We start from the raw sequence: 12,910 nt of genomic DNA on the forward strand, positions 1-12,910 counted from the left end.
GTGCGAGACTACTATTCCACCTCTCAGAGTTTAATAGGGCTAATTTAACAGGATACTAGTTCATTCTCAAGTTAAGCGTTACAGAATTTGTGTTGCAGGCGCAGCAGCAAGGCGGGAGGGCTGCAGTGCTAGATGCAGCACAGGTACAAGTCCAACAAAATCATGGCGTGCGAGAAATGCCCAGCAAATATCAATGAGCATAATTCTTACCCACTGAGGTTTGTCGGGCAGCTTGGCATGGTGATTGTCCACTAGTCTCACTGTCGTTGCATCGGGTTTTTTTTGAAGAGAACGAACCGGTGTACTGGAAATTCATGTGTCGGTGTTATGACGCTCTTTGGAAGTATTTCGTTGGTTCCACCCTCTTCTGGATTCCGCGGGAACTCGCGAATTCTACGCTACTGATCATTTGCCTAGACGGGCTCTGTAGGTGTCTCCGTTTACGACCATTCAAACACGTACTATGGTCATTGTGAACTCATGGAGACGCCATGTGTCTCGCCATTTCCCTCATTCCCTGATTGACCTGGCAACATAACTAGTCCTTCCTTCGATTGTAAACCATCCAGGATTCTCAGGCGAAATGTTCTTGCTATCTCTTTGCAAGCTTTGTGCATCTTCTAGCCAATTTTTGCTGGGTATTGGCCTTCGTCAGGACGATCTGTATCTGTGCTATTGGGCAGGCTATCTATATTCACTGCCACTCATATCAAACACGAGCTTTGAGTCAAACCTTGCAAAAATACTGTGCCGAGTAAGTCTCTGCAACGCAGTGAAGAACTACATACGGACAGTAGGCTCTGCGATTGAAGCACCTTGTCTCTGCCGTAGCCCTTGCGATCACGAAAAAGCCTTCGCCCACAGTATTGTCTTTTTCCCAGCACGCTCGGTCGTAGTTTGCGAGATAATAAACAGCGATCCCGGTGGTAAGACCCCTAGCACTGCTTAGGAGAGACTAGTATGGGGTCCCGTCATTGCTATCTTCAGCGACATGGGGCCATCGCCGGTCTGCAGTACCTAGTACATATCTCTGGCCCTTCGAACGACGGCTTCTGCTACCGCGCCGAACGCACAACTCTCATTCTGCACCCTTGACTCCTCTTGTCGTTCTTGTGAGCAGGACGCTTGTGATCGATGGATATCCAGAAGGATCTTGTGGAACTATACACCACTGTTTTCTCCTACCCGGCTATTGATAACCATGCGCACGCTTTCTTGAAACGCGAGTACCGTCACGAAATTCCGTTTGAAGGTATCATTTCCGAAGCGAACGGCTCCGCTCTGCTCGAGGACGCGCCTCAAACTTTGGCATGCTACCGCGCCGCTGCGCAGCTCGGCAAGCTATTTAATCTCTCTGACGGGGCGGACTGGGAAGAGGTCAAGCGTGAGCGGAGTCAGATGGACTATTTGGAGCTGTGCCGGCTCTGTATGACTCCGACGAAGATACAGTGCATCCTGATCGACGACGGGCTCGGCATCCCTGACATCGTCTACGACTACAAGTGGCATGACCAGTTCACCACCAGCCCCACCAAACGGATCGTCCGCGTTGAGGTCGTGGCGCAGGTGTGATAGACGTCTTGCGCTGTGCATCGCGTGCTAAGTGAGTGGACGTGCCAGGATATTCTTAAAGACCTCATGGATACGCACCTCAGTACGGGAACGTTGGCGCCCTTGAACCTCTTCGACGCGTTCGTTGCGACGTTGACGACGGCGATCACTGCAGCCGCTCAGGATCCCGAGGTTGCCGGATTCAAGTCAATCGCGTGCTACAGGACCGGCCTCGACATCACGCTCACACAGACCACGCCAGAGCTCGAGCAGTCGATCACTGGGATCGCATTGCAGTACTCTACGAGCAAGAAACTACGCCTCGCCCACAAGGCCTTGAATGACTTTGTCGTGAACACAACTTTGCGCGTTGCTGGACAATACGGGAAACCTGGTGAGTGCGCAATTCTGCAGCCACGGTATGTGACTTGACGTCGCGCTCGCAGTGCAATTCCACACCGGGCTAGGCGACAACGACATCTCGCTCACGCACTCTACGCCTGCGCTTATGCAGCCGATCATTAAGGCCTATCCTAACACCAAGTTCGTGCTATTGCACTCCAGCTATCCATATACCCAGGAAGCCGGGTACCTTACCGCGGTGTACCGGAATGTGTACTTGGACTTCGGCGAGATCTTTCCGTTCTTGAGTGCAGATGGCCAGCGAGACGTCGTGAAGCAGGTGCTAGAGCTTGCCCCGGTAAACAAGATCATGTGGTCAAGTGCGTCGTTCGCATTGTTGTGACGTGGTTACGAAGCTGAGAGTCGCTCAGCGGACGGCCATTTCTGGCCCGACTCGTACTATCTCGGTACGTTGCAGGCCAGAGAAGCCGTATATGAGGTGCGTAACTCGTACCTTCTTTCAGTGAGATCGATCCGCGTCGCTTATGAGCCATCGATGTAGGTACTGGGGGCGTCAGTCCGTCGCGGAGATCTGACGTTGGCGCAGGCAATCAAAATCGCGAAAGGGGCTTTTTTCGACAATGCAAACCAGATCTACAACCTGGGCCTGGTGCCGCATGTTGCATAGTCATATGTTTTGTCACGTTCTTGCGTTTAAATATGGTGAACGTTAAACGTATTGGGTATCTGCGACGCGCCTGAGAATGGATTCGGGAGTTGCATGTGGTGAGTGGGAACGTCTCAAAGAAAGTATACTCTTAACGATTGAATATGATAACGGGTGCAGTATCCTCGATTCTTGTTCGTACGCTTTGATTCCTTTTACTTCCTCGCTTTCCGGGTCTGCTGCTTGCCATGGGCGTTGGAGGATAGAAGTGATCGGACCTTCAATTTGAGTCTGCGTCAGAATCCTCAAGTTGTGCGATCTCGATACTCAACTCAGAACCTTGAATCGTTGTCATGGAGATGGTGAGTGCGACATCCATGTGGATGGGATGTTCGACACCAAGTTTTACTTACTACTCGAGCGGAACCTTATCTTTCTCTCATTGTGAGAACCTTTCGCAGGGAGCTCGCGTAGTACATACGCTTAACATCCTACCCGAAGACGCACATTCGGACTGATTGGTGACTGATGTCATGGCGATCTGAGCAGCATCACGTAGACTTAGGCTGTGTTGCTCAGGACGTTGATTGCATCCAAACCCCTTGACAGGCGATTGAGTAGAGCTGTCAGACAGTCGTCGATGATTATCCGCAGGATGTAAAAGAGCGCGAAGGGGTGGTCAGTCATCACAGCATTTCTTAGTAGCCCTCCCTTCGTTCTTTCGTTCGGTTTCATCTTCATTCCTTCTGCTTTTATTTCGCAAAGGAGCGACTGGACGTCGTTCTGTGGGTTCCAGTGTTATCATGGTTAGAGGTATATTTCTTTTATTGCCTTCACTTCTGTCTGTCGTAGTTCACGCGAATGACTGGTCGGAGCCGTGCTTCGGCGAGTGCTCCTACGACATCAGTGGCAGTGGTGTTTCTGGGATCGTGTATATTGTGAGTACATCTTGCGGTATATCTTGCCCTGCGTACTTATCCGTTACTCGTCATGCGCCAAGTCCGGATCTTCCAGTGCCGTTTCGGATATTACCACGGCTGGTGGTTGGGATATTCTCGACTGCGACTCTGACAGCACGGCGCAGGATATCCGGGCCATATGTGGCAGTGGCAATTCGACGTGCGACCACCTCTATGAAGGCGGAGCAATTGGCACTATTGTCCGACTTCCTGAAAATGTCCGTTCATATTACGACTTTTCATTAGGCTCATATTTTGAATGCACTGGAAGTGTACACAAATGCCCTTCGCACGCATCTCCGATACTTGGGACCACGAGGACCAGTCGATGCCAGCGGAAAAGCGTTCTCGACTGTTTTACAGGCAAGGCTCAGCTGTAGTCAAGGGGTTCAGCCTTGACACGAACTTCAGTGCGATTGACCCCTCACAGTAAGGCTTCGCCCTCACCAGGAACGGTATTTAGTGCTCAGGATATTGCATCGCAGGTATGGCAATGTGTCATTCTGGGTACAAGGCACATCGATGCCAGGCGCATCGTTCGCTTCGGCTTCGACCTCCGGAAAGCGAGCTCTCCACGAGCGCAGTTCATTTGGCTGGGTACAGCAATCCTTGAATAGTAAGTAGGTCACGGTTTTCAGTCTTATTCAGTATTCACTTACGGTAACAATATTGCAGATATCTCGCAATTCAGCAAGAATGTGTCGGAGAATGTTCTGCCCATTAACGTGCAGAAACAAGGCGTTCTCTTCAACGAATCTATCGCATGTCCAGCCATCGGCAATATACCTCCTTTTGCGGCTGATATTGCGGTCGCGATCGATGCTCAGGTCGATGCGACACTGCAGTATGGTGTTGCTGTCTCGGGTACACTCGTGCCTCCAGAAATGTCCGAGTTTGGCCTGTTCGCAGGTACGAGGATTCATGAATTCAGATAGCACTAGGCAGAGCATTCATCTAGGTCTCTCCGGTTCTATCGACGGCACATTGATTGCGAACGCTACTGCCGCTGTGTGCATCTGTTACTTCATTTGAATCAGGCCTAATCGCTGATCCAACCACAGACTACCCTGAGTACTGGCATTATCCCGCTTCTCCAAGTTGGCATCCCTGTATTAGATATTCCTGGGTACGTATATCTTATCGATGTGTTGACGATGTGCTGAATTCCGTAAAGTATCCTAACCATCGGCCCTACTTTTGAGCTCAATGTGGAAGCTACCGCTATGTTGGATGTTGACCTGAACCTCGCTGTTGGTTTGAACTACAACATTAGTAACGCGGAGTTGTATTTCCCTCCATCAAGCAATTCGGCGACCTCGGGTGGAATTTTTATGCCAGGCGACACAAGTACGCGTTGTCGGCTCGAAATTAGTGTGCTGTATGAATTCTGGACACTTACTATTACAGATGTACAGCTGTCCGCGAGTCCTAACGTGACATCGCAGACTACCCTAACAGCACATCTCATTCCGACTGTACGTGCACAGATATGGTTTGGATGATTCACGCGCATATTCATCCGGTCCAGGTTGCGTTTGGTATTAATGCATTGTCTGGCGTTGCCCAAGCCACGGTTGATCTCGACCTGGATGCGTCTGTCACGCTCGACCTTGATTTACAAGCAAGCATGTCGTCAAACACCACAGGGAACACCACCGGAAGTGCATTCGGAGGGTCCGTGAATATCACATCGGAATTCGACGTCAACGCTGGTGCGGACGCCTCCTTCTTAGCCTTCTTCGACAAGTCAACCACCGTCACTCTATTCTCGAAAACATTCGAACTCTTCCAGGTATTCCTACTTATATGTCAGTCCTGATTGCATCTGACACCCTGGCAGGAGAACTTTGGGAATGCCGCTGCAAAGAGGATGGCTCGACGTGCTCCTCGGCCTTTAAGGCGTAGTTCTCTTACATGTCCAGTTGTCGCTCTTGAAACTATCGAGTCGATCATCGACATAGAGAAGGCAGCATCGTCATTGTCCGGGTAAATGCAGTAAGTGCCCTCCCAGGATCCCGGTTTGAGCGTACTAATGTTTAGATTAATATTGCACCCAGCTGAGTAAGCTTCCAACGCCAGGTTCGTAGTACTGTGGTTCACTCAGTCTTCAATCGCTTTGCTCTTAACGGTTTGGTACAATCTCGCTACGGCTGAGCAACTATGGGCTCGGGTAGTGTCTTCGCACTACTCGTGGACATCAAGTTCTAACTTATTATGTTCCTCTTTGCTCAATTGGTGCTGCTGTATACGTAGCACTGCAGAAAAACTCGTAAATAATCAACTCAAAGCCAAATAGCTCAACCCGAGAGAAAAAAGGCTGATAGAATAAATCAACGAACTTGAATCCATTATTTGAAACGCTTCTTAGTCATCTTCACGATCAAAGTTTGTGCTCCTCCGGTATCTCACCAATGTCTTCAAACCATTCCTGGAGAGAAACCATTATAAGTCAAACTTGTGCGAGTGCGAGTGCAGGTGAGTCAGACCGCGACCTCAGGTTTCTCATTGATGAACTTGCTCATCAATTCCTTGCATTCCTCGTCTTCGACCACGACCACTTCCACACCTCGGCTTCGCAGGAGATCTTCGTCACCTACGAAGTTCGCGTTCTCGCCAATCACGAGACGAGGGATCTTGTAGAGCAGGATCGCTCCCGAGCACATGCTACATGGGCTGCGACATGTCGTCAGACATGTATCCATCAGCTCAGGCGTAGCTATCACCTCAGGGTAGTGTACTACAACGCAGTCACGGTCTTCATTATACGAAAAATCGTGTATGCATGATTACACACCATCGTGGATTGCCGATACACCTCGGCTTTGAGCCTTCCTGCGTTCTTCAGCGCAGCAGTTTCGCCATGCAAAATGGCAGAGCTTTTCTGTATGCGCTGGTTATGTCCCTGCCCTAGCAATTTCAGCTCTTGGAATGGGTCGTCTGTACCCCCGTGAAGCACCAGCGCTGCACCGATAGGCACGCCGCCTTCGTCGTAGCTCTTGCGAGCGTTCGCAAGGGCAGTCTTCAGGCCGAGAACGTCGCTGCTTTTCATGAGAAGATTACCGTTTGAAGTCTGAACGTAGGATGTGGAAAGGACGGAGGAGACTCAAAATCAAAGGCAACCACGACTCGACCACCGTGACATTGTCAGATCGTTATCTAGCAAGGTGTCGGAGATATCGCTGCTTCGAATTCACGATCGTACACGACAGGCTCGGCGCCTAAGATTTGCCGGCAAGTGATCATAGACCTGCGGCATTATTAAAATGTGTGGACCAAAGCATGGCAGAGCGAAGAAACTCTATTGCCAGCGAGATCTACAAGCTACGGATACATCCTGAGATGAAAAAGGAACAACAGATGGCTAACCAATAAGGGATACAGATAGGCAGATAGGTAAAGATAATTTATGTAGGTATGGGCATGAGCACGAGAAGTCCAACGGCGAATATAACATTACACAGGCCACTCAGGACTCGGGCCGTGAATTTGGCCCCAGGTTGTTCTCCATACCGATCCGTGGAGTCTCGTCCGCGTCGCTGCTCCCCGTAGCCCATCGCTCGGCGTCCTCCTGCGTGTCATTCACGGTCGGCAACTTCTCGCTGCTGAAGGAGCGGGGGAACTCGATGAAATCGTCGAAGCTAGGCAGCGACGACGGCGTGAGCGGGGTGTGCATTGACCCCTCAGACGCGGAGTTTGAGCGTGGCTGCGAATACATGGAGGCGGCGTCGTTCGGCGAGTACTCCATCAGATACGTCGGGAGCGAGCCGCGTCGCGCGGTCGTGATGTCGTCTGGGTGGAAGGAGGGACCAGGGATAGCCTCAGGGGCATCGAAGGGTGGAAACACCTGCACGTTCGGGAACAGATGGTTCTCCCCCAGGTTGAGCGGTGGTGGGCGGGGGCGGCGCTGGGGGCTGATGATCTCGTGGTGCACAGGGTCCTGGAGGAGTGGATCGATGGGAGTTTGCGCATAGTGCAAAGGGGAGTGGACGAAGCCAGGAACGGACAACTGATGGTGGCTGGGCGAAGGCTCATTGACCTCGTCAAGCGGACGGCTAGCGACGACGGCGGGAGGGATATTAAAAGCGGCACCCATCTCGTCAGAGCCGGAGCTTGAAGAGGCGATGGACATGCGCCGCTCGCTCGACGACGCTGGGGAGGGGCCGCGCCCGCCGGCTGCAGCACTGACGCTCTTCCGCTTTGTCTTGTTCGGCCCGCGCATCTTGCGCTCCGACGCGTACTCGCAGTCTAGCTTACGCGAGATGCACCGCTGGCACGAGGGGCGGTCGCCGCTACACTGTTAGGAAGGGAAAGGGAGATCAGCGACATGCGCCACAAGGGGAGCGACGACCGACCTTTGCCTTCCTGATGCGGCACTTCTCGCACGCTTGCGCGGTGCGCAGGCGGGGGTGCTCCGGCGTGCGCTGGAAGACGCCTGTTGCGGGGTCGAGCGAGCCTGACAGGGTCCACGCTGGCTGAGTGCCGGTTGCTTGAGCGTCGGGTAGATCTCCCATTGAGGGTCCGTGAGGCGCCGTCGACGTCGACGTGAACATGGACATGTTTTGGAGCAGCGAGGCGTTCGCCGGCGGATGCGGTGGAAATTGGCTGATATTGTCAGCCCAACTCTGTGGTCGCATCGCAAAGTGCGGGGGTGGTAGCGCCTGTGGCTGACCCTCGTACAGAGGTAGTTCTGGGAGGAATCCACTATGCGAGTCGTTGAGGTAGGAGTAGGGTGAACTGTGCGAGGAATTGTGCAAGTGGTCTCGATGGGGGTATGTGTTGGGTATGTACACGTCGAGGCCGCCGTGAGAGTAGAAAGAGGACGAAGACGGTAGCGGCTTCATCCCTAGTGCCACAGCAATGTCGTACGACGACTGTCTCCTCGATAGTGGTGAAAAGTTATCCATAGATAATTGGGTAGACATAGTGGTATGTGGGGAGAAGGAATAGTGGCACCGCGGAAGGCACGCAAGATATAAACGTTACTCCATTACACGGTAAAGTCGGATGTTGGGAATTCTGGAATGAGGCATTCCGTAGCGAACTGCTCAGCCCCTGTTTTCCGCCGATCGTGATTCCACTCCAGCGTCACACCTGCGGGAAACCTAGAATATATTCAGTCGGCGAAGATAAAGCAAATTACCGATTATTGTCGGTCATTGCGGCGCTACAAGAACAATATTGCTCAAAAATAACAGACATTGTCTCTTCTGAGTTTGTTCCGGTCACGAAATTGGCCGCAGGTTCCAATTTCGATCGTGACTAGTCAAGCCCAATCCGACAGATACATGACCAATGTCCGTAAGTTCCGTCCCACTTGTGTTATCCGTCGCGCATGATTCAGACTTGCGTGACAACCGCACCTACTGAGCAGGTGAATACTTGACGACCCCAGAGACAGGCTTCAGCAATAAATAGTCTGATTCTCACAAGCCGTGATACGTACCAATTTCACGGCATGGTGGTACACAACAGCAGGAAGTTGGTCAACGGCGGTTGAGAGCCTCATGTCTCAGCCTGTGTTCACCGGAGCGAGCCTGTCACTCTGAGCTCCAGTACTGGTCAAATTTCACGTTCAAGTCCAAGCGGTATCTCCCAATACAGAAGGCTGTCAGAAATAATCTGAGATCCGCGAGCGCTCCATCTAGCCGCCCATCAACGCTACTCCCGCGATTCAACGCCAGGTGCATCGACTTGGTATTCGAACTATATCACACTTAGTCACACAAAGCACACCATAAAGAATGTAACGTTAATTGTATAACTTATTCCCAAGAGCGTGCTAGCACTACGAGGTACAACATAACAGATAAAGCGAGCTCATGATACCAGCGAGATGCGTTGGAGTGCGGTGCAATCGCATCCCGAGCGACATCAGTCGTGAAGAGGGCGCAAATGACAGATAGGAGGGCGGACAGACGGTCAACATGCATCCGTGTGCACAGCACACAAACCCAGCTCCGAGGAATAGAAGAAACAGGCGCGCTTGCTGCGTGGCAGCTCAGCTCGAGTGGCGCATGCGCCGCATCATGCGGTTGTGGCTGCGGCGGTTGACCGTAGAGTTCGCAGAGGCGCTCGCGCGCAGCTTGCACGACGCCGCGTTGGACGAAGCGCTGGGGAGGGCGGAAGCGGTGAGTGATGGCGTGGAAGACGCCGAAGGATCCGCGAAAGTGGCGGAAGCGGTGCCCGACGGTGTCGCTGCGGGAGTGGAACCGGTGCCCGACGGTGTCGCTGCGGGAGCGGAACCAGTTCCCGATGCGAAAGTACCAGCGCCCAATGCGGGGCTGATGCCCTGGGCACTTGCTGCGAGGTTCGAAATTGCCGGACCAGGGAAGTCGTAGACAAATCCGGGGTTGTAGACCTGCAGGAGGGCAAGTCAGTAAAGGTAGGACTGCGAGATGCGCGGACTGACGTTGGGAGTGAGAATTCCGGAATCAGTGTCGCTGTAGGCACCAGGGAACGTTACAGTGGACTGAGGTGTGCCAGTTCCGCTGCCGCTGATCTTCACTTGGATACAAGCAGGGTAGAATTCTGCTCCACCTTCTGAATTGGCGAGTTGGAGTGAGATGATCTGCAACAACGGGTGAATCGACTGTGTCAATCTCAACTGCCAAGCAACTGACCTCGTGACGAATAAGATAGGCACCGGGAGCGATGTCGGCCGGCAGGGTGAACGTGTACGAATCACCCTGCGCTGTATCGACGTCAGATGGGGAGCAGATCAATAACTACGGCACGTACAGATATCAGCCTGGTACCAGCCACTGCCCGAGGGGAGCTGGCCCAGCTGATCAACCTTGAAGAAACCAGCACTAGATCCGTTGAAGCTAGTGCAGCTATCGCCGCACGAGGCCATGTATGTCATCAATGGGCCAGTGTTGTGAGGCCACTGCAAACACGAACATCAGATATCATCTGCCGATCGAGTCTGTCGACGCACTTTAGAATCGCCTGTGGCACCACCAACCCACTGAATCGTGATGTTGCTACCTGGCGCAGCTGGCGCGTCGATCCCAGCCAGCTGCGCATCCATGCCACAATTCAAATCGGGATTCGTAGCGCCCTTTACGGGGCTAATGGTGGACACCGTTCGGATTGGACTAGTACCTACACAACTCATAAGCGGCCTTCAAACAGACGCAACACAAAAAGACGACGCACCTTGATCGTGACCGGGCATGCTCCCAGCGTATACAGTGCCACCGATGGACACACTACCAACATATCCGTGCGCGGAAACGGAGGGCAGAACAGCGGCGAGGGCAAAAAAAAGAGAGTAGTAGAGACGTGTCATGGTTGCTGCTCAGGCTCAGATGAAAGTGAAGGAGAGGGATGAGAGAGCGTATGGACGTCCAACAAGTCCCGGGAAGTCGTAAGGAAGAACAAGAAAACCCGGGGGGTGATGGGAAACGGGGAAACAAGATGGAGGGTTTATAGATGCGGCTGCGGTTCGCCGAACACGCCGCTTGATTTTTTTGCATCTGGTCACGTGGTTACCGCACACAATGGCTGCACCGTTTTTGGCAGGCATCGAGTAGCTGCTATTTGTGCACCATGTTCGGGCACAAATAGGCTTTGTGTCCTATAGTGAATAAACAAGCTTCAAGAATGAGTGGAGAACGCGCTTAGAATTCATAGCGCCAGGCGGAGATTCAGAATGGCGTACCCGTCTCTCCCGGCAATCGCCACCAACTTGGAGCTGTGCACGTTGGAGAGTTTCCTCTCCGGCATATTCCACAGGAGTGATGGTAGCATGGTAGCAGTTGTTCACGTATCGGGGAGAAACCATAAAGCCATGGACGGTCAGCGCACATGTTTCATGCGCTCGCATGCCATGGTTGCACGGTTGTCTGAATCGATCCAGGTCGTTGTAGATCAGGGTTGCACACAAGAAACCTCGATCAAAGCCAGATTTGAAACAACACAGAATCCGAGCCCGCGTCGAATGTCCCAGGCCTGAGTCACAAGCACAGGATACACAAAAAGCGACGGAAGTCATAATCGCGAACAAAGTCCATTCTTGCGTGCTATGTCAGCAGAACGAAGAACTCGGCAACCCCTTGTTCACATTCGACAGAAAAATAGACGAAAGACTTCCCTAAGCGCCGCCGAACCAATTGTTGCACGCGTACCCTGCTCACTGAGAGACAAAAACAAGGATGACAGGGGACAGGCAGAAACGAGCCATCGGCATTATCGATGCGCAACGAGCAAGACGTGCGTAAGCGGTGCCGCACGAGCACGAAAAATTTGAGACAGCCAGGTGCTCAGAGTATTGAATGTGGGGAAGGAGCAGCTCCGAGTCAGTCATTGACGTCGGGAGGCGAACCGCGACCACGTGTTCTACGTGAACGCGTCCTGGGGTACACAAGTACTCTCAGTTTTACTAGATGGGCCAGCGGAATTGCAGCCTCACGGAAATCTGCCCGAGAATGCCGTGCAGCTGCATGGACACTTCGCCATGCCAATCAGACGTTGAGCGCGACTAAATTGCAAGTTCAAGGCCTCACAGCGACGCAATCACGCACAAAGTCGTAGCAGCTGATTCAAAGCAGCTCGAATAATCTCTGCTGCGCAGCGGAGATGGTGAGAAAATGATGCGTGGCATGTATCATATGGTAGGATGCGGCGTTCCTCACGTCCATGCGGGATTAACCGTGTTCACCTCGTGCATGATCCTACATATGGCTGAGATGGATGGGACATAACGCAATAAGAGAGAGAGAGAGAGAGTACGGTTATTAAATCTTTCGTCAAAACGGTGTGAAGATATGAGGTAAACAGTCAACGACGCATCTCATGTAGCTGGTATCTCTCACAGGAATTACACACCATAGAATGCCGTCGCTGAAAACGTTGAGGATCAATCCACCGGATATTAGAGAATCAACACAGAATTGAGACGCACTGCGACGTGGAAGTGGAGTGAATAGCGGCGAACGATCTCAGAATGATTGAATCCGTACGGTTGTCTATGCAATGTTCGAAAGTATTGTTGACTGTTTTCCAAGTCATTCCAAGCAACATCGAGTAGCGGAAGTCCCCCCATAATACACTCGGTTCAGTTCAAGTAATACGCCTTCCATTGCTTCAACGAACCGCGCTTGCGCCACTGCAAGATCCGTGACAAGGGAGAATATCCATGATCGGTTATTAGTCTCGACGAGGCGTACAAGGTTTACATTGCCAGCTTACCTTTAATAGAAATTGAACTTTTCGTGCGCGTACAGTAAATATTGGAGATCGATCCCAGCTTAGGCTTCCATTGCCGTATATGCCATTCATAACCATGACAAAGTCTGAAAGATGTCCTCGAGAAGGCTAGAAGATTCTGGACTTGTACAGTGTGAGGAACGTCTGTAGGAGTTTTTGGGCGTAACCCCCGCGCACATGA

General features: G+C 52.1%; 5 protein-coding genes across 5 annotated transcripts; 2 read left to right on the forward strand and 3 right to left on the reverse strand.

Moving 5' to 3' along the window:
- Positions 1–1,134: 1,134 nt before the first annotated feature.
- On the forward strand, positions 1,135–2,581 carry SCP_0116460 (hypothetical protein; the record flags this gene model as incomplete). The annotated part of the gene is made up of 5 exons (XM_027753866.1): positions 1,135–1,566; positions 1,621–1,945; positions 1,998–2,273; positions 2,325–2,392; positions 2,456–2,581. 5 exons carry the CDS (start codon positions 1,135–1,137, stop codon positions 2,579–2,581), a joined length of 1,227 nt encoding a protein of 408 aa, XP_027609667.1.
- A 782-nt stretch (positions 2,582–3,363) lies between these two features.
- On the forward strand, positions 3,364–5,509 carry SCP_0116470 (predicted protein; the record flags this gene model as incomplete). The annotated part of the gene is made up of 11 exons (XM_027753867.1): positions 3,364–3,498; positions 3,561–3,737; positions 3,791–3,948; positions 4,005–4,135; positions 4,195–4,428; positions 4,478–4,527; positions 4,581–4,645; positions 4,694–4,866; positions 4,927–4,994; positions 5,048–5,311; positions 5,360–5,509. 11 exons carry the CDS (start codon positions 3,364–3,366, stop codon positions 5,507–5,509), a joined length of 1,605 nt encoding a protein of 534 aa, XP_027609668.1.
- A 390-nt stretch (positions 5,510–5,899) lies between these two features.
- SCP_0116480 (Cytosine deaminase) lies at positions 5,900–6,568 on the reverse strand (the record flags this gene model as incomplete). The annotated part of the gene is made up of 5 exons (XM_027753868.1): positions 5,900–5,947; positions 6,012–6,192; positions 6,243–6,256; positions 6,314–6,421; positions 6,476–6,568. The coding sequence occupies 5 exons, from the start codon at positions 6,566–6,568 to the stop codon at positions 5,900–5,902; spliced, it is 444 nt and encodes a 147-aa protein (XP_027609669.1).
- Positions 6,569–6,985: 417 nt separating this feature from the next.
- On the reverse strand, positions 6,986–8,441 carry SCP_0116490 (predicted protein; the record flags this gene model as incomplete). The annotated part of the gene is made up of 2 exons (XM_027753869.1): positions 6,986–7,813; positions 7,872–8,441. 2 exons carry the CDS (start codon positions 8,439–8,441, stop codon positions 6,986–6,988), a joined length of 1,398 nt encoding a protein of 465 aa, XP_027609670.1.
- A 1,076-nt stretch (positions 8,442–9,517) lies between these two features.
- Positions 9,518–10,810, reverse strand: SCP_0116500 (Endoglucanase-7; the record flags this gene model as incomplete). The annotated part of the gene is made up of 6 exons (XM_027753870.1): positions 9,518–9,877; positions 9,929–10,087; positions 10,140–10,210; positions 10,258–10,405; positions 10,457–10,623; positions 10,678–10,810. 6 exons carry the CDS (start codon positions 10,808–10,810, stop codon positions 9,518–9,520), a joined length of 1,038 nt encoding a protein of 345 aa, XP_027609671.1.
- Between the last annotated feature and the right edge of the window lie 2,100 nt (positions 10,811–12,910).

Source organism: Sparassis crispa, assembly GCF_003851025.1.
Source record: "Sparassis crispa DNA, contig_000000F, whole genome shotgun sequence".
NCBI classification, from domain to species: Eukaryota; Fungi; Basidiomycota; class Agaricomycetes; order Polyporales; family Sparassidaceae; genus Sparassis; species Sparassis crispa.